The sequence below is a fragment of the Phaseolus vulgaris genome, chromosome 4 (assembly GCF_000499845.2).
Source record: "Phaseolus vulgaris cultivar G19833 chromosome 4, P. vulgaris v2.0, whole genome shotgun sequence".
Lineage (NCBI taxonomy): Eukaryota > Viridiplantae > Streptophyta > Magnoliopsida > Fabales > Fabaceae > Phaseolus > Phaseolus vulgaris.
In genome coordinates, this window is record NC_023756.2 from 19807914 (window position 1) to 19831882 (window position 23969).

The 23969-nt window shown below is 29.1% G+C and overlaps 2 protein-coding genes, 2 long non-coding RNA genes and 1 pseudogene across 5 annotated transcripts; 2 read left to right on the forward strand and 3 right to left on the reverse strand.

Annotated features, from left to right (window-relative positions):
• Positions 1 to 627: 627 nt before the first annotated feature.
• LOC137838437 (probable CCR4-associated factor 1 homolog 9) lies at positions 628 to 1455 on the reverse strand. The gene has a single exon (XM_068647683.1). The coding sequence runs from the start codon at positions 1453 to 1455 to the stop codon at positions 628 to 630; it is 828 nt and encodes a 275-aa protein (XP_068503784.1).
• A 2205-nt stretch (positions 1456 to 3660) lies between these two features.
• Positions 3661 to 4949, forward strand: LOC137836461 (uncharacterized). 2 transcript variants are annotated; one of them, XR_011085288.1, is made up of 3 exons: positions 3661 to 3846; positions 3998 to 4072; positions 4327 to 4949. It is a non-coding gene; the product is annotated as an uncharacterized lncRNA (long non-coding RNA). The 2 variants fall into 2 exon arrangements; XR_011085289.1 differs by having other exon boundaries at positions 4415 to 4949.
• A 1875-nt stretch (positions 4950 to 6824) lies between these two features.
• On the reverse strand, positions 6825 to 7772 carry LOC137838439 (probable CCR4-associated factor 1 homolog 9; annotated as a pseudogene).
• Positions 7773 to 18200: 10428 nt separating this feature from the next.
• On the reverse strand, positions 18201 to 19028 carry LOC137838440 (probable CCR4-associated factor 1 homolog 9). Its single transcript, XM_068647684.1, has one exon. The coding sequence runs from the start codon at positions 19026 to 19028 to the stop codon at positions 18201 to 18203; it is 828 nt and encodes a 275-aa protein (XP_068503785.1).
• A 2209-nt stretch (positions 19029 to 21237) lies between these two features.
• Positions 21238 to 22650, forward strand: LOC137836462 (uncharacterized). Its single transcript, XR_011085290.1, has 3 exons — positions 21238 to 21411; positions 21563 to 21637; positions 22416 to 22650. It is a non-coding gene; the product is annotated as an uncharacterized lncRNA (long non-coding RNA).
• The last annotated feature ends 1319 nt before the right edge of the window (positions 22651 to 23969 follow it).

A 23969-nucleotide genomic window follows, 5' to 3' on the forward strand; every position in this document is an offset into this window, starting at 1 on the left:
TAGAAACAAATATAAAATAAAGTGCGGGATGGGTAAGATAACCTATATATCTTTAAAATCTTTTTTTTTTTCACTCCCGTAATTTTTTCATAGTCTCATATTTAAAAAAAATTAAAATTATTTATTCAAAATTCCACTATCTGTAATATGTGAGGGCCACACACAGCAAAAAGATAGTCCATGCATGGTGCGTATTCAAAGTTTAACACTTTTAACATTTCACAATGAGAATTTTCGTCTTCGTTTCTACTGCTTATTTGAAGTCAAATAATTAGTTTTAAATAAACTAAAATTAATTGAGAAATAAAAATAAAATATGATATATTGAATCGTCATCTACCTAGAAGCAATCAATTTCATAGGTTGGTTGAATGTATTTAGAAGACACCGAGAGAACCCAACACTCATTTCAATTACTTGGCCACTGTACAATGAGTTTTCAAAAGAGTATACATTTCTTGATTGATTCTATCACAACATAAATGTATTACTAAAGAAGAAACATATATAAGGGGAAAAAAAAGAAGAGAGATAGTTAGAATAAAATGGAGTGATATATATTATTGTAGAATCTGGAAATATATTGTATTGCAAAGAATAGAAGTACAAAGATGGTAAAAAAAATAATCAAGGCATCTCTAAGCCATAGAATACACCTGCACGTTCTGGTAAGTCAGGTTGTGTATGAAAATAGAGAGTTTTAATTTTATTAAAAACATGGAGAGTGACTAAGCTATCGGAGCCAGCATGATGACTTTTTCTGGCATTATTATCCAAACCTAGGGACTCAGAAACTCTGTCTAAACTACCATGAAGGTTGGGACAAAATCTGATGAGATGTTTGACGTCGTATACTCTGTATCCAAAGAAGAATTTAACAAGTTGAAGAAAGTCACCTAAGTTGGGAGGTAAAAATGGTTGCATATAAAAAAAGCGTTGGCTCAATATCTTCACCATGTACCCAAAATCATAGGCACTGTGAAAAGCAATCCACTGAATATTATTGTTGCAGAGGAGTCCTGAGAGCATCATCAACTCGGCAAATCGCACAATGCTCACTCCATACTTTCGATTCTTGTCAAAATCCATGCCTTGACTTCGGAGGAGGGTGATGGAGTCAGGAGCATGAGCATGGCGTGTCACATCAAACTCACAAAAGTTGAATTCCCAAATGAAGCGGTTTGAGGTTCCAAAGGTTGGAAGGTTGCCCTGACTGTCTGAAAAGGTGAGACCCACTTGGATGAGATGCATACCGTCTACATTAGCTTTCATCACTGCGTAGTTATTTTGTGGTTGTCGGAATCCTGGATGCGATTGAAAGATGACGCCGGGGAACTCTGTATCCATAGAGATGAAAGGATACAAGGCAATGATGGAACGAATCAACTCGAACTCCAATTCAAGGTTGTAAGACCATACTGATCTCGTTATTACAGAACCGCAAGGGAATGCCATGTTGCTTTCTCTTTCTGTCTCTCTTTCTCTTCTTATATCTCTTTCTCTTTTGATCTCTTTTTCTCTTCCCTTCAAGAACAACAAAACAACCACACCAACCATCCTGACTATACTATTTTTGCAATCTTATCTTATAATCACATTTATTATTTCTTTATGGTATGATTCAATATATTAATTAAATATATCAAGATAAGATTAAGATTGCATTTTCCCTTTTCCAGTTTCTCAGATTTAAAAAAATATAAGATTACATTCCTCAAATCTAATCTTACTTCATCCACTCTACTCTTTATTTCATATTTATTTACAAACTTTTATCTTTTTAATACATATTTTAGGTGTTGAAAATTTCAGAATGAATGATAGGTATCTTTTATATCTCAACCCACAATTAAATTTAATTATCTTATTTATTTTTAAACTAGATATAAGTAAAATATAAATATTTTTTTTAAGGATATGATTATAAATAAATCATAACTAGCTTATCTATTTTATGAGATTGATATATTTAAATTGCAGATATATATTTTATCTATTTTATGTTCATTTTAAAAAAAAAAATTGAAAATATTAAAATATAATACCAAAATTTTAGTTATATGATAAAATGAAGAAGTTATATGATAAAATAAAAGAAAAATGTTGTAATGTTTTTCTGTTATATTTGTTGTGCATCCTACCTCTGTTTAGGTATATCAATTTAATTGACAGGAATTAATTTATTATGAATTAATTTGTTATTAAGCTAAAACATTGCAGGGATTCGTTATTAAAAAAACCCCAAACTTTTTATTCTATGAATAATTAAATTTTCGAAACTTTATTTATTTATTTATTTTTATTATGAAAGATGTTTAATATGTTTCACTATATCTAAAAAAATTATTGTTTGTCGACAAAAAATAAAATTCCCTTTAATTGATTAAAGATATAATTGATTGATAATATATAATATCTTACATATTTCCCCATTTTTAATAAGGTATATTATTTATAAATTGTCAACAAAATAAAATTTTAATTATAAAAGTAATTGTGAGATATAAAATTAATTTAAATACTTTTAATACCTTTATTCATTTTATCAACAAAAATAATTTAATATATAAAAATTAAAAATATTTGTATTATATAAATACAGATTTTTAAAGATGTATAAATATAGTTTATATTTTACAAAATAATTAGTTTTAAATAAACTAAAAGTTAAGTTGTATAAAAAATACTAAATTGATGTATTAAAATTAAGATTTGAAAGTGCAAATACTTAAGTCTGACAGAATTAAATTCCAGATAATTATTTTATGTTACTTATTGATAGAGTTGGGACAGACAATAAGAATGTAGACGAAAATGTATTTTGTGAGCATCATTTTGTATAAGGGTTGTCCATTCCTGAAGTGGTTCCATTTAATTTCATTGCTATTTGTTGATAAATTTTTTTATTTATGTTACATTATTTTTCTCTATTTTAAAAGTTTTAAAATCTAAAACTAAAATTTATATTTAAAATATTATACATTATCGATCTTTAACCAATTAAAGAATTTTTTATATTAAAATATAACTCAATAATATTAAAGTGGTTAATAAAATAAAGAAACAAATGTAAACCTACACATAAATGAGATAGTTTGTTATCCACATATTACATATGGTACTAGAGAATCATATCATTATCAACCTGTCATCTTATTATCAACTTAATTTTGACTATATATTTTTAATTCCACAATATTTCATATTAATTATATACAATATTATAAAAATTATAGAATTAGTAAAAAAAAAAATGCATATATATCACATCGATTAACAACATTTCTGTGTTTTAATAGAGACCATATCAAAATGATTAACAGAATGTATATTTGTGACACTTGTATAAAAATATTCTCTAATTGACAGGAAACTAACGTAAGTAACTATTTTTATTTATTTATTTGTTATCAAGCCTTTTAATCTGAATAACTTTTCTCCTGATTTTGCTTAAAGATATTATTGATCAATAATATATAATATCTGAAATATTTTACAATTTTAATTCAAATATATTATTTATAAATTGCCAATAAAATAAAATTGTAAGAATAAAAGTAACTTTAGACATTGTTTTGAATATATTTTATTTTTCTTAGAGCGATCTATTTTTAGAACAAACCAACTGTAACAGCGTTTAAAAAAAAACCACAACCCCTCCCTCTGCCCACAGTTTCTTTCTTCTTCTTTTTCTTCCTTATCTCTATTTCTCTCTCTTTCCATATTCTCTTCTTTCCCTCTCTCTTAATTTTCTCTCCCAATCTTCATCTATTTTAGAATCTGATCAGATCACGTTGTAGATGACGAGTTAAGGAACATTTCTACCCGATCAGATTTTCAAACAGAGTAAGTTTATTTTTACTCTAAATATCCTTTGTTCTCTGTTTTTCTTTAGGATTTAGTCATCAATCTTGGTGGGGTCAGTTGAGAAGTTTAATCCTCTCAACTTATTCTATTATATACTGAAATTTTGTTCTGTTTGGATAATTTGCATTAGGCCCGTAAATCTTGAAGTTTATCCAAACGGTGGGGAATAAAATTCTAAAAGTTGCTTGGAAAGCAAGCAATTGAGGTAAGGGAAGCTAAATTTAATTTTTAATAGCACCCTAGGATAGAAGATCTGAATGCGGAAGGGACGTGGTCCCAATATTCAATTTCTCTTGTAGGGATGTTGTGTGTTTATTTATATTGGGTTGTTTGTTTATATATTATTTAAATTTGTGGAAATATTGGGTTTTGATGATTTAGTATTAAAGTGTTATTTTTTTTATGTCAAATAAACTTTTGAATATTGTGGATAACTTTTTGAATGATATTGTATGACAGAATGGTATGGAATTGAATTCATACATTTGGGATAATGTATGGACTGATGTTTGCTGTGTATTAAGTATTGATGCCTATGTGGTAACAGAGATCTCCGAGCTTCACTGATGATTTAAGTCACATAGACTAAGATATCAGGTGGTGAGAAGCTGATGGGGGAGTTCATGCACACAGTGACATATGAGATGCACGGCTTGGGTTGTATTGAACTTATCCTGATCCTTTCTGTTGGATTCGTTGGTAATCTATGGATCAATGGGATTGGAGGACCCAGGAAAAAATGCATCAAGCTATATGACATTAAACAAGCGGTTGCTGAGAGACAATCTAGTATTTTAATTACTATGTTTTGTTTTTGTGTTTTTTGTTTAGTTTTTGTTTAATGTTATGTGTTGTGTGGTGAAATTGAGTTTGATGACCCCAGAACATGTATAACCTGGGGACATGTATTCTTTTCCTAGAGTATATCCAACAGATGAAACAAGACCATCTACAACTGTAGATGGGGATTTTAGTACAGATGGATGAGTTGCTAGGAAGAGATGATTGAGCACAAAATACGGTTATCTTTCTAGTTATTATTTCCTTTTAGTTTGTTTTATTTACTTTTTTTAGTTGTTTAATTTTCTTATATTTTTAGTTTTATTTTATTTGTTGAATTTTCTTTCTAGTTTTATTTTGTTCTTAAATATTATTGTGAGAACTGGAATATTAATTTGAATTGAAAAATTATTAAACAGACTTTGTGTCTAAAGATTAAAACAATGAAATGATATAGACATGGCTTGAAAATTCAAATGTGTTGAATCTATATTCAAATGTGGTTGATATTGTAGTACATGAAAATTAGATAGGATGATTAGTTGGAACATATAATGACAACAATAAAGAATTGAACTAATTAAGCCAATAAGTATGTACGGAACTTAAACAGTTGAGAGTTTCACTAATTAATCAACAGTTATGATTGCTTGAATTTATTTATTTTTATGTTACATCATAAAAAGATCGTGAAAATCAGTTACAAAATTTGTAAACAAATTTAGAACAATTTTTTACACTTCACATCAAAATTCCCAAATATTAGACATACATCTTGAACTATTTGAGAATGCGTGAAATGCTATGCCTCCAAAATTGTTAAAAGCAATATGCGGTGCCAACTCAATGTTAAAAAACGCGGAAGTGGGAAATTAATAAAATTTGTTGGATTTCCTAAAAACTACCTATACTTACTTCGGGTTTAGAAAACCTCTTTTGTACACTTTTTCTTATTGGAGAGGTCTTTTAAACCTTTGTTAACAAACCTCTCTTTAAAAATAAGACTTTTTGTATTGTAATTATTTTATCTATTTTATGTCCCATTTCTTTTTATCAATTTAAAAAAAAAATCTATAACCAAAGTTTTAGTTATATGATAAAATAAAGAAATACATGTACACTCTACACATATATAGTTAAGCAATAAAATAATTGTTAAATAACATTAGAAACAAAATATAAAATAAAGTGCGGGATCGGGGTAAGATAACCTATATATCTTTAAAATCTATTTTTTTTGTTCACTTCCGTAATTACCGTAAATTTTTTTTTATGTAGTCATATATTTCTAAAAAATAAAATTATTTATTCAAAATTCCACTATCTGTAATATGTGAGGGCCACACACAGCAAAAAGATAGTCCATGAAAGGTGCGTATTCAAAGGCTAACACTGTGAACATTTCACAATGAGAATTTTCGTCACCGTTTCTACTGCTTATTTGAAGTCAAATAATTAGTTTTAAATAAACGAAAATTAATTGAGAAATAAAAATAAAAGATGATATATTGAATGGTCATGCACCTAAAAGCAATCAATTTCATAGGTTGGTTGAGTGTATTTAGAAGACACAGAGAAAACCCAACACTCATTTCAATTTACAATGAGTTTTCAAAAGGGAATACATTTCTTGATTGATTCCATTACAACATAAATGTATTTATTACGAAGTGGACTTTAAGCCTAACTCAACCCCATAAAACCGGCTCATAGGGTTGACGTTTGCACCCACTTATATACAATGAAATGCTCTAATCTCTAGTCGATGTGCGATCTCCAACACACCCCCTCACGCCGAGATTGCCAACTCGTGCGTGGGACTATATATTTTGGGTGGTCCGATAGCGGGTGGCACGATAGGCCCAACACAAACACTCGCTAGGATAGGCTCAAATATGACTCTGATACCATATTACGAAGTGGACTTTAAGCCTAACTCAACCCCATAAAACCGGCTCATAGGGTTGAGGTTTGCACCCACTTATATACAATGAAATGCTCTAATCTCTAGTCGATGTGGGATCTCCAACAGTATTACTAAAGAAGAAACATATATAAGGGGAAAAAAAGAAAGAGAGATATCTAGAATAAAATGGAGTGATATATATTATTGTAGAATCTGAAAATTTTATCGTAATGAAAGAGAATACAAGTAGAAAGATGGTAAAAAAGAAAAATCAAGGCATCTCTAAGCCATAGAACACACCTGCATGTTCTAGTAAGTCAGGCTGTGTATGAAAATAGAGAGTTTTAATTTTATTAAAAACATGGAGAGTGACTAAGCTATCGAAGCCTGCATGATGACTTTTTCTGGCATTATTATCCAAACCTAGGGACTCAGAAACTCTGTCTAAACTGCCATGAAGGTTGGGACAAAATCTGATGAGATGTTTGACGTCATATACTCTGTATCCAAAGAAGAATTTAACAAGTTGAAGAAAGTCACCTAAGTTGGGAGGTAAATATGGTTGCATATAAAAAAAGCGTTGGCTCAATATCTTCAACATGTACCCAAAATCATAGGCACTGTGAAAAGCAATCCACTGAATATTATTGTTGCAGAGGAGTCCTGAGAGCATCATCAACTCGACAAATCGCACAATGCTCACTCCATACTTTCGATTCTTGTCAAAATCCATGCCTTGACTTCAGAGGAGGGTGATGGAGTCAGGAGCATCAGCATGGCGTGTCACATCAAACTCACAGAAGTTGAATTCCCAAATGAAGCGGTTCGAGGTTCCAAAGGTTGGAAGGTTGTCGTGGCTGTCTGAAAAGGTGAGACCCACTTGGATGAGATGCATACCATCTATATTAGCTTTCATCACTGCGTAGTTATTTTGTGGCTGTCGGAATCCTGGATGCGATTGAAAGATGACGCCGGGGAACTCTGGGTCCATAGAGATGAAAGGATACAAGGCAATGATGGAACGAATCAACTCGAACTCCAATTCAAGGTTGTAAGACCACACTGATCTCGTTATTACAGAACCGCAAGAAAATGTCATGTTGCTTTCTCTTTTTGTCTCTCTTTCTCTTCCAATATCTCTTTCTCTTCTTATATCTCTTTCTCTTTTGATCTCTCTTTCTCTTCCCTTCAAGAACAATAAAACAACCACACCAACCATCCTGACTACACTACTTTTATAGCCCAAATCACACACAACTTACAAAACATAATTGGTTCATGCAATCTTATCTTATAATCACACTTAGTATTTCTTTATGGTATGATTCAATATATTAATTAAATATATCAAGATAAGATTAAGATTTCATTTTCCTTATTACATTCCTCAAATCTAATCTTACTTCTTGCACTCTACTCTTATTTCATATTTATTTACAAACTTTTATCTTTTATATCTTAACCCACAATTAGATTTAACTATCTTATTTATTTTTGAAATATATATATATATATATATTATAAATATTTTTTTTGTTATGAGATTGATATATTTAAATTGCAGATAATTATTTTATCTATTTTATGTTCCATTTTTTTTTCAATTTTTAAAATATAATACCAAAGTTTTAGTTATATGATAAAATGAAGAAGCTATATGATAAAAGAAAAGAAAAATGTTTTAATGTTTTTCTGTTATATTTGTTGCGCACCCTACCTCTGTTTAGTACCTGCCTCGCTATATCAATTTATTTCACAGGAATTAATTTATTAAGAATTAATTTGGTATTAAGCTATAACATTGTAGGGATTCGTTATTAAAAAAAACCCAGACCTTTTATTCTACGAATAATTACATTTTCCACACTTTTATTTATTTATTTATTTTTATTATGAAAGATGTTTAATATGTTTAACTATATCTAAATAAATTATTTTTTATCAACAAAAAATAAAATACCCTTTATTTGATTAAAGATATAATTGATCGATAATATATAATATCTTACATATTTCCCCATTTTTAATAAGGTATATTATTTATAAATTGTCAATAAAATAAAATTTTAATTATAAAAGTAATTGTGACATATAATTAAATACTTGTAATACTTTTATTCATTTTTATCAACAAAAATAATTTAATATAAACAAAAAAAATTAAAAATATTTGTATTATATAAATACAGAGTTTTAAATATGTATAAATATAGTTTATATTTTACAAAATAATTAGTTTTAAATAAACTAAAAGTTAACATTGGATTTTTGGAAGGTAGTACTAAAAAAATGACGAGGTTCCTAAACGTTTTGAATATCTAACTCAAATAAAGTATCATAAAGAAGAAGACAAAAAAAAAAAAGACAAAGAGATGTATTTTTTTTTATATATCAAAAATTACTTTTACAATAACTATAAACTTATAATCTGTACTGTCATTAAAAGAATCAAAGACATGTAATTGCATGAAGAAGACAAAAATAATTAAAAGTTATATTGATAAACTTATGAGTATAACAAATAAAGTTCAACTTCTTAAATTCTTTCTGATGAAATAATATTGTTAAAAAATTATGATTACTATACTAGAAAAATATGAGTAAAAAATCTCAATTTTTGAGTGAAAGATATGTTAACTATCAACTTGGAAGAATTTGTAAATGCCTTCTAGAGAACAAAGAAAAATGAGACTATAAAATGTGTTTTTCATGTAAAAGAACAAGTTTATAAAGGTAGAAAAAACAAAGAACAATAAATCGAAGAAAAAGATGAGAGAAGGTTCAAAAAAAATCAATAATGTGAGAACTTTTCTCCTTATCCACATTGCAAAATGATAATTTAATGTCGGTGGAGGCTAGATGTCAAGTGTAAAAACTATAGTGATTTTGGACATGTAAAGCGAATCTGCAAGTCTAGATAAAAAGAGGTAAAAGTAATTGTGAAGGAGCAAGAAGATGAGAAACTCTTTGTTTCAACATGTTTAGCTACAACCAACACTTCTAATAACTCATGGTTAATAGATAGCGGCTGCAGAAACCATTTGACCAACGATGAAAAGCTATTTAGAGAGTATGACAAAATCATCAGTTTTAAAAGGGAAAATTGGAAATGATTATTTCATCTTAGTTAAAGGAAAATGATTCATTGTTATTGAAAGCTTAACAAGTTTGAATTATATCTCTAATGTTTTATGTGTATCTAACATTGATCAAAATTTCCTTACTGTTGCATAGATTGTTGAAAATAGGCTTCAAAGTCATATTTGAATTTATCTGGTGTTTGACTAAAACAACTAAAAGTAAAGATATGTTCAGAGTTAAAATGAGATCTAACCAATATGCTTTAAATCTAATTGATCTATGACATAAAAGACTTGAACATTTTCGTCTAATGCAACTGTTATATATTTCGAAACATGCCTTGGTCAAAGGTGTCTCGGTGATTAAAGACAAGTTGGTAGATTGTGTGGCTTGCCAATTCTGTAAGTCAGTCAGAAAAACATTTCCTCATACCACAAAAGACCATTTCCTCATACAAATGTTGGGGGACCTCAAAGAGTATTGTCTTTAACTGGTAATAAATGTTATGCTACTTTTATTGATGATTATATAAGATATTGTTCGATTTATATTTTTATATCCATGACTAAGGTTTCTAGTATCTTCTACAAATATTAAACATTTGTAGAGAATCAAAGTGGTTGCAGTTTGAAAATAATAAGGTTTAACAATGCAAAAGCAACATGCAATTGACGTTTTTTATAAATACTGTGAAGAAGATAGCATTGAACACCAACTTACACTGTCATACCCCCCACAAAAAAATGGTGTAAGTGAGAGGAAAAATAGAAGCATCGCGAGATAACAAGGTGTATGTTACATGAGAAGGATTTGTCAAACAAGTTGTAGGTAGAGGCTGCAAACACAATTGTATTTTTTTCTGAACAGGATCAGCTATAGTTTTGAACAAAAACAATCCATTTGAAAGCTGGTTTGGGTACATACCAGATTTACAAAAATTGAGATTTGTTTTTATGTGTTTATTTTTCTTATGTTCCATATGTTAAAAGGGACAAACTTGACAAAAATGTTGAAACCAAATTTTTTATTGGATATAGTAACATCTCTAAAGCTTACAAAATTTTCGAACCATAAAATGAAAAAAATCTTGTTAGTAGAGATGTAAAGTTCATGGAAGATCAACAATGGAATTCGGATGAGCAGTAAGAAAGCAATTTCCGAAAAATCCACACCTCTTTGATGTTGAAGTTGATGAAATTCTTGTCATAGGGACAAGATCTCTATGTGATATTTATCAAAGGTGTAATGTGATGAAGACAATCTCCCCCTATTTGATGAAGACAAGTCCTTGGTTTGCTGGTGATGTGCTTGTGATGTTCTGTTTGATTTTGTTAGTACCTGCAAAACATAATTTGTGCATGTATCAACAGTAATCATATCCATATATCATTAGCACCATATAACCATTTTTCACTATGTGATTCTCATAAGGAAAACCAGCAAAATCAGTGTGAAAACAAGGTGCAAAATCATAGTTATGCAACAACTAACTAAATCATATAAACCCAGTTTTAAAGCAGATATGTAGCAGATACATAGCAACATACAAACCATATAATTCTCCCCCTATTTCTCTTCACAAATAGAATAGAAGAAGGGGTAAAAACAGAATTAAGAAAAACCAGAATACCAATGTGTGTAGCAGGACCATTGCAACAACAAACCTGTGATACCATATCAGAACTACAACAACATTCTATGGTGTATCAGGGCTATGACAACAGCAAAATACCATAGACCCCAGAAATTTCAGCAAGGAGACCATAGTTTCTCCCCCTATCTTTTCTTCATCCAACAGTTCAAGTTGGTCAAATGATTGCTCAAGAGGTGGATTTGGTAGAAATATTATTTCTTCTGTCAAGAGCAAACCTTCCAGACGTTCCAAAGATACATTCACAAATATCCATCAACCCCATGACCACCAATGTGGTTGTCATTCATAAAAAGCTTTGAATTTCAAGGAAAACAAAGAATATATCTCTTTATGATCTAATTCGGAAGCACAAAAAATGCATATTTGACTCATAATGGGTTATGAAAGAAAAGAAACAGCTGTAATCATGCATAAGAAATTATAACAGCTTTATTCAAATGTGTCAGAGGTAAAACAATCGGTTGATTCGTGAAAACAATCGGTTGTTTTTCTGAGACAGCAAGAAAATGTTATTTTTCAAACCAAATCATCTTTCAAAGTGATGGGAAATGCATAATGAAATACATTTATACCTTTGCATTACCTCAAGCATGATTAGAATTTCATTTGGTCTTATGAAGCCAAAAGCATAGGAAGAACATATACAACTTACTTTACATAGGTCATGAATTTTGACTTGTCAAGAATTTGAGTAAGGTGTCTGCTCTTGAACCATAAGCATCACTTTGATTATTCTTCATCATAGCACATATACTTGAAAGGTTATGCAACACAGAATTGGTGCATATATAAAGCATGTATAGCAGTAAGATAACAAGACACACACAAACTGGTTTTCTGCATATACAACATTTGTAGAAAAACCAGAAAAAGTGAAATCTTCAAGTGCTTTCAAGTGCAGAAAAGCAACAATTTAATGCACAGTTTTAAAGCTATCTATACAACCAAATCAAGCATAGACTTCTTCCCCTATTTGTTCTCACAAATAGACAATGAGAAGGGTTGTACAAAGCAGAAATCAGAATGATAAAACAGTAGTTCAGCAGTACAAACAATGTTGACATTTTAAGAATAGAACATGACATAGAGCTTTCAAAGTGGATATAATCTTTTATTATCAGATTCTGAGGCACATTCAATGTATATTTGTCCAAATAAAAGATTTCAAAAAGAGGAATGGTTTAATCATGCATAAGCAAACTTGGCAGCATTATACAAAGATGCCAGAGGAAAAACAATCGGTTGTTTCGAAAAAACAATCAGTTGTTTTACTGTGACAACAAAAAGAACATTTTTCATAACCAAAAATTACCTTTTAAATTGATGAAAATGCAGTATGCAATTTGTTCATACCTTTGCACAGAGAACCCCAATAGATTCACTCAAAAAGAAGACTTTCAGATGTTCATATGGTCACAAGGCATACTTACATAAATTGAGAAAAAACAACACATACTCTCTTTGAAGTTTCTTTTGATCAACATTATGCATGTGGAAAGGATGTCTCTTGACATTCAAAAAAACCTTCAAAACATATACAATTGAAAAGTGTACGTACAAAAATTGTCTTTGCTCTTGATATTCTTCGCTTTAGCAGTCATTCTTCAAGTCCAAAAATGATTTTTGGCAGCCAAGGATACCTACAAGAAAAAATTAAGAAGCAAGATTTGCTCCCCTGATGAATTTGGGTCCAATGATGTTAGTAGGAACCTTAGGAACCTCAGAAACCTTAGGAACCCATTTCAAAATACCTTTAGGAACAGAAAACTTCCTTATATTGCAGAATCTAATTGAGTGGTCTCTCTTAATGCAATAAAAAACATGTAACAACCGTGTTTCGATTTTTCAATCGGTTGTTTTTCTTACAGTTTTGAAAAAGACTTTGAAAACTCAGTTTTGTTGCTATGTGGATTAAAACCTAAACTTGTTTTTCCAAAAGCAAAATTTTGAGATGGCAAGCAGTCTCAAAGTTAGATTTACCCTTTGAAAGTTTATCCACAGTTTTCACAAGGTAGTGAACCTTCTTTTCAAGAGATTCACAATTTTCAAAAACAAGTGAGTCACACTTGCAAGAAGAGTTCTTGTAAAGCATTTCTAGATTTTCAAAATCAGTTTTTGAATTCTCCAACTCTTCTTCTAGTGCCTTGACTTTGTTTTCAAGCCAGTTATTCAACCCTTTTAACCAGTTGTTCAAGATTGCCAATCGGTTAGCTTCCTCGTGTGTTTCTTTAAAAGCTTGAAGAAGTTGACTATAATTTTCAGCATTTAAAGAAGTACAAGAACTTACACTACTTGCATCATCTTCTTCCTTGTCCATCAAACATAGATTGACTTCTTTTTTATTTTGTTTTCTTTTCTTTCTTGCTTGACTTCTTCTCCTTGCTCTCTTTATTTCATTGGTTCCCTCGTGAGTTACTTCAAGTGTATCCCACATCTCTTTAGCAAATCCACATTTTGAGACCCTGAAAAACTCATTAGAATTTAAGGCAGAGGTGATAATATATTTTGCAATGCAATCAAGCTTTGCTCTTTTACTTTCGCTCTCAGTCCATTGGGACCAAGGTTTTTCAAAGAAAACATTATCTTTTTCAAACATAGGAATAAAAGAACCCTTTTCTATTGCATCCCAAATTCCTCTATCTAGTGATTCAACAAAAATTTTCATTCTAACCTTCCAAAACTGATAGTTCAAACCACAAAATAAAGGTGACCTGTTTATTGAGGCACCCTGCCCAAAAGGTAATTTTTTAGCCATAAGAAAAAGGTTTTTAGGATCAAACTTGAATATCTTTTAAGAACCAAGCTCTTGATGCCAATTGTTAGAATATATGACCTTAAATAAGAAGGGGCGTGAATTTTTTATAAAAGATTTTCGAAAACTTTGAAGGTATAATGAAAGATAATGAAGAATCACCGAGAAAGAAACTAAGGAAAGCAAAGCACAAAGTTGTTTTAGTTGATTTCCAGAAAATAAACCGGTTGTTTTTGCAATTCAACCGGTTGTTTTTATCAACAGTTAATAAAAAACAACTTAAAACAGATATATGTGAGATAAGGGAAAGAGAGAATCACACAAACAAATTTATACTGGTTCACTCTTACACCAAGAGCTACATCCAGTCCTCAGAAACCATTGGGTAATCCACTATGCAATCAAAACCAGATTACAAACACCACACACCAAAGTAATGACCTTGAACTCCTCAAGAAACACACTACCTTTGGCAAACCACACTAAGAGTGTTGATCTTGAACACCTCAAAAACACACAACACTCCTTAGCAACACAAATACAGAAATACAGTAATCAAGGAAGAAGAGAATGGAATACACCTGGGTATTACAAAGCTTAAAGTTCAGAATACAACCCAATCTTATTCCGCACACTTAATAATGATCCAAAGCTCTTTCAAATCTTGGAAAAACTATTTTTGATAAACTTTTTTTTACTTCCATATTAAGAGCATAAAACCACCTTTATATAGACCAACCAAGTGGTCAAAAACATTTAATAAAAGAGCCAAGGTAGTTAGGATCATTTAAAACATATTAAAACCACTTAACAAAATTTGGTTAAGGTTTTCAGAAAAAACAATCGATTGTTTTGTCGAAACAATCGATTGATTTGGTTTGACAGCAAAGTCAACCAAGTCAAACAACTTTCAATCTTTTTCAAAAACCTCTAAGAGCAAAACAACCTGTTGTTTTGAAATTTCAACCTGTTGAAATTTCAACAACTTTTTATAAAACCCATATTTTGAAAAGGTTAAAGATTCAAATGGACTTGGATCATCTTAAGGAGTGAATTAACAAGTTTCAAACAACTAGACACACACTCAACAACAACAAGGTCATCAAGCTTTCCACTTGGATTTGGAGACATGTAAACATCTTGTTCAACAAACAAACCTTATGGTAGCATCTAGAAAAACAATATTTCTTATTTTGTATGGGAAAGTGAACACAAGACATATTAATGGGCCAAACTAAAATAGCATAAACATATTCACTAAGAAAATTTTCCAACACCTACGAACTTTAATTTGTATATAAATTTTAACTTACCTAAGAATTATTATTAGTAGATAAAATTGAGTTATTTATGGATTTTTTTTGTACATAAAAGTGAAGTAGTTTGGTGGAAAAAAATTGTAAGTAAAATTCATGCGTAATTTTGACGGATCAGGATAAGAAATTGTTTCCTACGGATATTACGTACAACCTTTTACCTATAGATATTATCCATATATTTATATGTAGGTAATAATGCACGAATTTAAATATGTAGATAATTACATATTGATATTATTAGTATTATATTATTATTAATATTATAAATATAATTATTAGTATTATTAATTTATTACAATATTATTATAAATATAATATTAATAAATATTATTATAAATATAATATTAATAAATATAGGTAACGTTATCTAAGCCGAATTTACTTACGTATAGTTTTTATAGGGAAAATGTAGATAACACTATTTTACCTACCAATTTCGGCAGTAGGTCGTTTGTAAAAAAATAATTAATGATTGCTTATCATTAACTAAATCAAAGGCATAAAATAAACTTGGCAAAGATGATGGAGTCATTATTGTTGTACTCCAACCATGTAATCTTAAGTGTTGATACTTTCGTCTCCTCGTAACTTTAATCATATGCAACAACATTGTTTTTTCCAAGATAATACTTCCACTAAAATTAATAATCTTTTCAAGCTCCATGCATCATCTCCAAAAGGAATTTTGCATATTTCATTCCTCAGTCTACCACAATCCAAATTCGATTATGTACTCTCATTGTTTGTGGAAAAGGAACCACACATAAACAACACAACTCTATTTATACTTAGTCATGTCCAATGATTGTAACATTATCTCAGGTCTTTGATACTCCACTTCAGTCTTTTATAAGCCAGACAAACAAGGACATATGGAGTCATTTTTTCTTCATGTTCAACCATACAAAAACTTATTCAAATATTATATTAGTTATGCTTGATGTACATTAAATCATTTTTATAACTTTTATACTAGATTATATTCTCTAACTTCTTGTTTACAAATACAAACGACTTATCCTAAACCTCATAACTCCCCATTTACTTTCATCATGAAATTCTCAAACCACTTAGTTGTTAACACTTCATTAATTTGAGTTTTTAACCATTACATTTGACACTTGAATTGTCTTCTTGCTCATGCTAGTTCAACCAAATTTTGCTTTCTTGGATGACACATAAACTTGAAATCTTACTCCCTTAATAACTTCCCCAATATCTTTGTCTTGTGTCTAGTCTCTTCTGATGAAACAAGTACTTAAGATTCTTACAATATTGAATGTAACTAATCAACCTCTTGTAACAATAAATTAAATCCACATAACTTTTCGTTTCCATGATAGTCTTGTAACGACATTGTTACTCACTCTTATCGATCATTTGGATTTATAGGTTGTTTTATACACACCTTCATTATTTTCTTGTTTTGGATACCCAAATCTCATGTCTACTTAGAAAACATTGATGTTTCATGCAACTTTTTTTTTAATCAACAATGTTTCATGCAACTTGATCCATCATCACTCAACAATCTCGTTTTTCTTTCGAAAATCCACACATAATCTAGATTCTTTCGATAAGAGTGTTTTCAAGGGATGGTTCTGAATGCGTGAAATGCTGTGCCTCCAAAATTGTTAAAAGCAGTATCCGGTGCCTCCCAAACTCAATGTTAAAAAACGCCGAAAATGAAAATAAAGTGAGGAATTAATAAAATATGTTCCCATTTTTTAAAAACTACCAATACTTACTAGGGGTTTAAAAAACCTCTTCTGTACACTTATCTTATTGGAGATTTTTTAAACCTCAGTTAACAAACCTCTCTTAAAAATAAGATTTTCTGTATTGTAATTATTTTATCTATTTTATGTTCCATTTCTTTTTGTCAATTTTTAAAATTTTAAAAAAATTCTATAACCAAAATTTTAGTCATATGATAAAATAAACAAATACATGTACACTCTACACATATAATCAGATAGTCTGTTAGCTACATATTACAATTTATTAGACAATCGTATAATTATCAATCTGTCATCTTATTATATTATCACTTAATTTTGACTATAAACTCCATAACAGAATAAAAAAAATGTCATTACATATTTTTAACTTCAATTTAAATTATGAGATTTGAATAACTGTTTTTACGTTGGTGAATGTTAAAAAATAAAAATAACCAAAAAATATATAGTTAAGTAATTGTTAAATAACATTAGAAACAAATATAAAATAAAGTGCGGGATGGGTAAGATAACCTATATATCTTTAAAATCTATTTTTTTTTTCACTCCCGTAATTTTTTCATAGTCTCATATTTAAAAAAAATTAAAATTATTTATTCAAAATTCCACTATCTGTAATATGTGAGGGCCACACACAGCAAAAAGATAGTCCATGCATGGTGCGTATTCAAAGTTTAACACTTTTAACATTTCACAATGAGAATTTTCGTCTTCGTTTCTACTGCTTATTTAAAGTCAAATAATTAGTTTTAAATAAACTAAAATTAATTGAGAAATAAAAATAAAATATGATATATTGAATCGTCATCTACCTAGAAGCAATCAATTTCATAGGTTGGTTGAATGTATTTAGAAGACACCGAGAGAACCCAACACTCATTTCAATTACTTGGCCACTGTACAATGAGTTTTCAAAAGAGTATACATTTCTTGATTGATTCTATCACAACATAAATGTATTACTAAAGAAGAAACATATATAAGGGGAAAAAAAAAAAGAGAGATAGTTAGAATAAAATGGAGTGATATATATTATTGTAGAATCTGGAAATATATTGTATTGCAAAGAATAGAAGTACAAAGATGGTAAAAAAAATAATCAAGGCATCTCTAAGCCATAGAATACACCTGCATGTTCTGGTAAGTCAGGTTGTGTATGAAAATAGAGAGTTTTAATTTTATTAAAAACATAGAGAGTGACTAAGCTATCGGAGCCTGCATGATGACTTTTTCTGGCATTATTATCCAAACCTAGGGACTCAGAAACTCTGTCTAAACTGCCATGAAGGTTGGGACAAAATCTGATGAGATGTTTGACGTCGTATACTCTGTATCCAAAGAAGAATTTAACAAGTTGAAGAAAGTCACCTAAGTTGGGAGGTAAAAATGGTTGCATATAAAAAAAGCGTTGGCTCAATATCTTCACCATGTACCCAAAATCATAGGCACTGTGAAAAGCAATCCACTGAATATTATTGTTGCAGAGGAGTCCTGAGAGCATCATCAACTCGGCACATCGCACAATGCTCACTCCATACTTTCGATTCTTGTCAAAATCCATGCCTTGACTTCGGAGGAGGGTGATGGAGTCAGGAGCATGAGCATGGCGTGTCACATCAAACTCACAAAAGTTGAATTCCCAAATGAAGCGGTTTGAGGTTCCAAAGGTTGGAAGGTTGCCCTGACTGTCTGAAAATGTGAGACCCACTTGGATGAGATGCATACCGTCTACATTAGCTTTCATCACTGCGTAGTTATTTTGTGGTTGTCGGAATCCTGGATGCGATTGAAAGATGACGCCGGGGAACTCTGTATCCATAGAGATGAAAGGATACAAGGCAATGATGGAACGAATCAACTCGAACTCCAATTCAAGGTTGTAAGACCATACTGATCTCGTTATTACAGAACCGCAAGGGAATGCCATGTTGCTTTCTCTTTCTGTCTCTCTTTCTCTTCTTATATCTCTTTCTCTTTTGATCTCTTTTTCTCTTCCCTTCAAGAACAACAAAACAACCACACCAACCATCCTGACTATACTATTTTTGCAATCTTATCTTATAATCACATTTATTATTTCTTTATGGTATGATTCAATATATTAATTAAATATATCAAGATAAGATTAAGATTGCATTTTCCCTTTTCCAGTTTCTCAGATTTAAAAAAATATAAGATTACATTCCTCAAATCTAATCTTACTTCATCCACTCTACTCTTTATTTCATATTTATTTACAAACTTTTATCTTTTTAATACATATTTTAGGTGTTGAAAATTTCAGAATGAATGATAGGTATCTTTTATATCTCAACCCACAATTAAATTTAATTATCTTATTCATTTTTAAACTAGATATAAATAAAATATAAATATTTTTTTTAAGGATATGATTATAAATAAATCATAACTAGCTTATCTATTTTATGAGATTGATATATTTAAATTGCAGATATATATTTTATCTATTTTATGTTATTTTTTTTAAAAAAAATTGAAAATATTAAAATATAATACCAAAATTTTAGTTATATGATAAAATGAAGAAGTTATATGATAAAATAAAAGAAAAATGTTGTAATGTTTTTCTGTTATATTTGTTGTGCATCCTACCTCTGTCTAGGTATATCAATTTAATTGACAGGAATTAATTTATTATGAATTAATTTGTTATTAAGCTAAAACATTGCAGGGATTCGTTATTAAAAAAACCCCAGACTTTTTATTCTATGAATAATTAAATTTTCGACACTTTATTTATTTATTTATTTTTATTATGAAAGATGTTTAATATGTTTAACTATATCTAAAAAAATTATTGTTTGTCGACAAAAAATAAAATTCCCTTTAATTGATTAAAGATATAATTGATTGATAATATATAATATCTTACATATTTCCCCATTTTTAATAAGGTATATTATTTATAAATTGTCAACAAAATAAAATTTTAATTATAAAATTAATTGTGAGATATAAAATTAATTTAAATACTTTTAATACCTTTATTCATTTTATCAACAAAAATAATTTAATATATAAAAATTAAAAATATTTGTATTATATAAATACAGATTTTTAAAGATGTATAAATATAGTTTATATTTTACAAAATAATTAGTTTTAAATAAACTAAAAGTTAAGTTGTATAAAAAATACTAAATTGATGTATTAAAATTAAGATTTGAAAGTGCAAATACTTAAGTCTGACAGAATTAAATTCCAGATAATTATTTTATGTTACTTATTGATAGAGTTGGGACAGACAATAAGAAGTCCTTTTGGTTGATATGTAGACGAAAATGTATTTTGTGAGCATAAGGGTTGTCCATTCTTGAAGTGGTTCCATTTAATTTTATTGCTATTTGTCGATAAATTTTTTTATTTATGTTACATTATTTTTCTCTATTTTAAAAGTTTTAAAATCTAAAACTAAAATTTATATTTAAAATATTATACATTATCGATCTTTAACCAATTAAAGAATTTTTTATATTAAAATATAACTCAATAATATTAAAGTGGTTAATAAAATAAAGAAACAAATGAGATAGTTTGTTATCCACATATTACATATGGTACTAGAGAATCATATCATTATCAACCTGTCATCTTATTATCAACTTAATTTTGACTATATATTTTTAATTCCACAATATTTCATATTAATTATATACAATATTATAAAAATTATAGAATTAGTAAAAAAAAATATGCATATATATATATCACATCAATTAACAACATTTCTGTGTTTTAATAGAGACCATATCAAAATGATTAACAGAATGTATATTTGTGACACTTGTATTAAAATATTCTCTAATTGACAGGAAACTAACGTAAGTAACTATTTTTATTTATTTATTTGTTATCAAGCCTTTTAATCTGAATAAACTTTTCTCCTGATTTTGCTTAAAGATATTATTATCAATAATATATAATATCTGAAATATTTTACAATTTTAATTCAAATATATTATTTATAAATTGCCAATAAAATAAAATTGTAAGAATAAAAGTAACTTTAGACATTGTTTTGAATATATTTTATTTTTCTTAAAGCGATCTATTTTTAGAACAAACCAACTGTAACAGCGTTTAAAAAAAAAACCACAACCCCTCCCCCTGCCACATTTTCTTTCTTCTTCTTTTTCTTCCTTATCTTTATTTCTCTCTCTTTCCATATTCTCTTCTTTCCCTCTCTCTTAATTTTCTCTCCCAATCTTCATCTATTTTAGAATCTGATCAGACCACGTTGTAGCTGACGAGTTAATGAACATTTCTACCCGATCAGATTTTCAAACAGAGTAAGTTCATTTTTACTCTAAATATCCTTTGTTCTCTGTTTTTCCTTAGGATTTAGTCATCAATCTTGGTGGGGTCAGTTGAGAAGTCTAATCCTCTCAACTTATTCTATTATATACTGAAATTTTGTTCTGTTTGGATAATTTGCATTAGGCGCGTAAATCTTGAAGTTTATCCAAACGGTGGGGAATAAAATTCTAAAAGTTGCTTGGAAAGCAAGCAATTGAGGTAAGGGAAGCTAAATTTAATTTTTAATAGCACCCTAGGATAGAAGATCTGAATGCGGAAGGGACGTGGTCCCAATATTCAATTTCTCTTGTAGGGATGTTGTGTGTTTATTTATATTGGGTTGTTTGTTTATATATTATTTAAATTTGTGGAAATATTGGGTTTTGATGATTTAGTATTAAAGTGTTATTTTTTTTATGTCAAATAAACTTTTGAATATTGTGGATAACTTTTTGAATGATATTGTATGACAGAATGGTATGGAATTGAATTCATACATTTGGGATAATGTATGGACTGATGTTTGTTGTGTATTAAGTATTGATGCCTATGTGGTAACAGAGATCTCAGAGCTTCACTGATGATTTAAGTCACATAGACTAAGATATCAGGTGGTGAGAAGCTGATGGGGGAGTTCATGCACACCGTGACATATGAGATGCACGACTTGGGTTGTATTGAACTTACCCTGATCCTTTCTGTTGGATTCGTTGGTAATCTTTGGATCAGGTGTTAGTCTCTGGTAGGACTTACTTAATACGGGTCTTCCGGAAGACGTTGTTTGTTGAATATTCTGGATGTGTAGATCCATGTGAGATCTATGTGATTGTTTATTGTTAAGATTTGAAGAAATTTGAATAATTTGAGAAATTGATCATGTAATTTGGTTTTCTCTTTTGATTTAATTGTGTATATTATAAAATTCTATTTTCAATAGCTTACCCTTGCTTTTCTTGTTGTGTTTGAACTGCAATGACTATACTATGTATACGAGCAGATGACCATACAGGTGCAGGAGAGCCTTAGAGGGTTCAGAGTCTTATTTTGAGCTCTGGATATGTAACTATTTGTATTTCTATAAATCCTAATCATGTATTAGGAATGTTTTTTAAAAACTCCAAATTTATATAGAAACTGGTAGAACTTTTATTGTAATAGTTATATGTAAATTATGGGGTGTTACACCAACCACCATAAGAATTCAAATATATCAATATAAGTTATAATAACAAGTACTTAAAATAAGAGGATATAATTAGTTTTTATTTTGAAAAATTAAAACAAAAGTATAAATTATAGATAATCATCAAATATTTTTATGATGAATGAAAAGATTAAATAAGATTAAAGAGAAGTGAGGAAGAAAAAGATACCCATGAACTGCGGAAATTAATTAGAATAAGATAAATTAATTATGATTTCAATTATCATAATTCAAATATAATTAATTCTAAACATAAAGATAATATATTTAAATTTCTAAATTAACATTATCCGTAATTCTAATATATCCTAATACTAGATATAATATTAAGATTATCTATCTTCAAACAAATACTTCTTAGATAACTGATATTATAAATGATGAAAACGATAAAAACATTATTTTTATTTTAAAATTTCTTAATTTTAACTTTAACTTCTCATTTTCACTAACCCTTCGTCGTTACATCCAAAAGTCTTCAATTATCTTAAAACATTGGATTTTTGGAAGGTAGTACTAAAAGAATGATGAGGTTCCTGAACGTTTTGAAAATCTAACTCAGATAAAGTATCATAAAGAAGACAAAAAAAAAGACAAAAATATGCCTTTTTTTATATATAAAAAAATATTTTGACAATAACTATAAACTTCAAATCTATACTTTGTAAATAAAAGAATCAAAGACTTGTAAGTGCAAGGGGACAAAAAATAATTAAAAGTTATATGGATAAACTTTTGAGTATAACAAATAAAGTTAAACTTCTCAAGAACCCCTTTTCTGATGAAATAATATTGTTAAAAAATTATGATTACTATATTAGAAAAATAAGAGTAAAAAATCTCCACTTTTGAGTGAAAGATATGTTAACTATCAATTTGTAAATGCCTTATAGGCTAGAGAACAAAAACAATGATGAGACGAGACTATACAATGTGTTTTTCATGTAAAAGCACAAATTTTTAAAGGTGGAAAAAACAAAGAACAATAAATGGAAGAAAAGGATGAAAGAAGGTTCCAAAAATCAATAATGTGAGAACTTTCTCTCTTATCCAAATCGCAGAAAGATAACTTAATGTTGGTGGAGGCTAGATGTCAAGTGTAAAAACTACAGTGATTTGGGATGTGTAAAACGAATCTGCAAGTCTAAATCAAAAGAGGTAAAAGTAATTGTGGAGGAGCAAGAATATGAGAAACTCTTTATTTCAACATGTTTAGCTACAACCAACACTTCTAATAACTCATGGTTAATAGATAGCGGTTGCAGAAACCATTTGACCAACGATGAAAAGCTATTTAGAGAGTATGACAAAATCATCAGTTTTAAAAGTGAAAATTGGAAATGATTA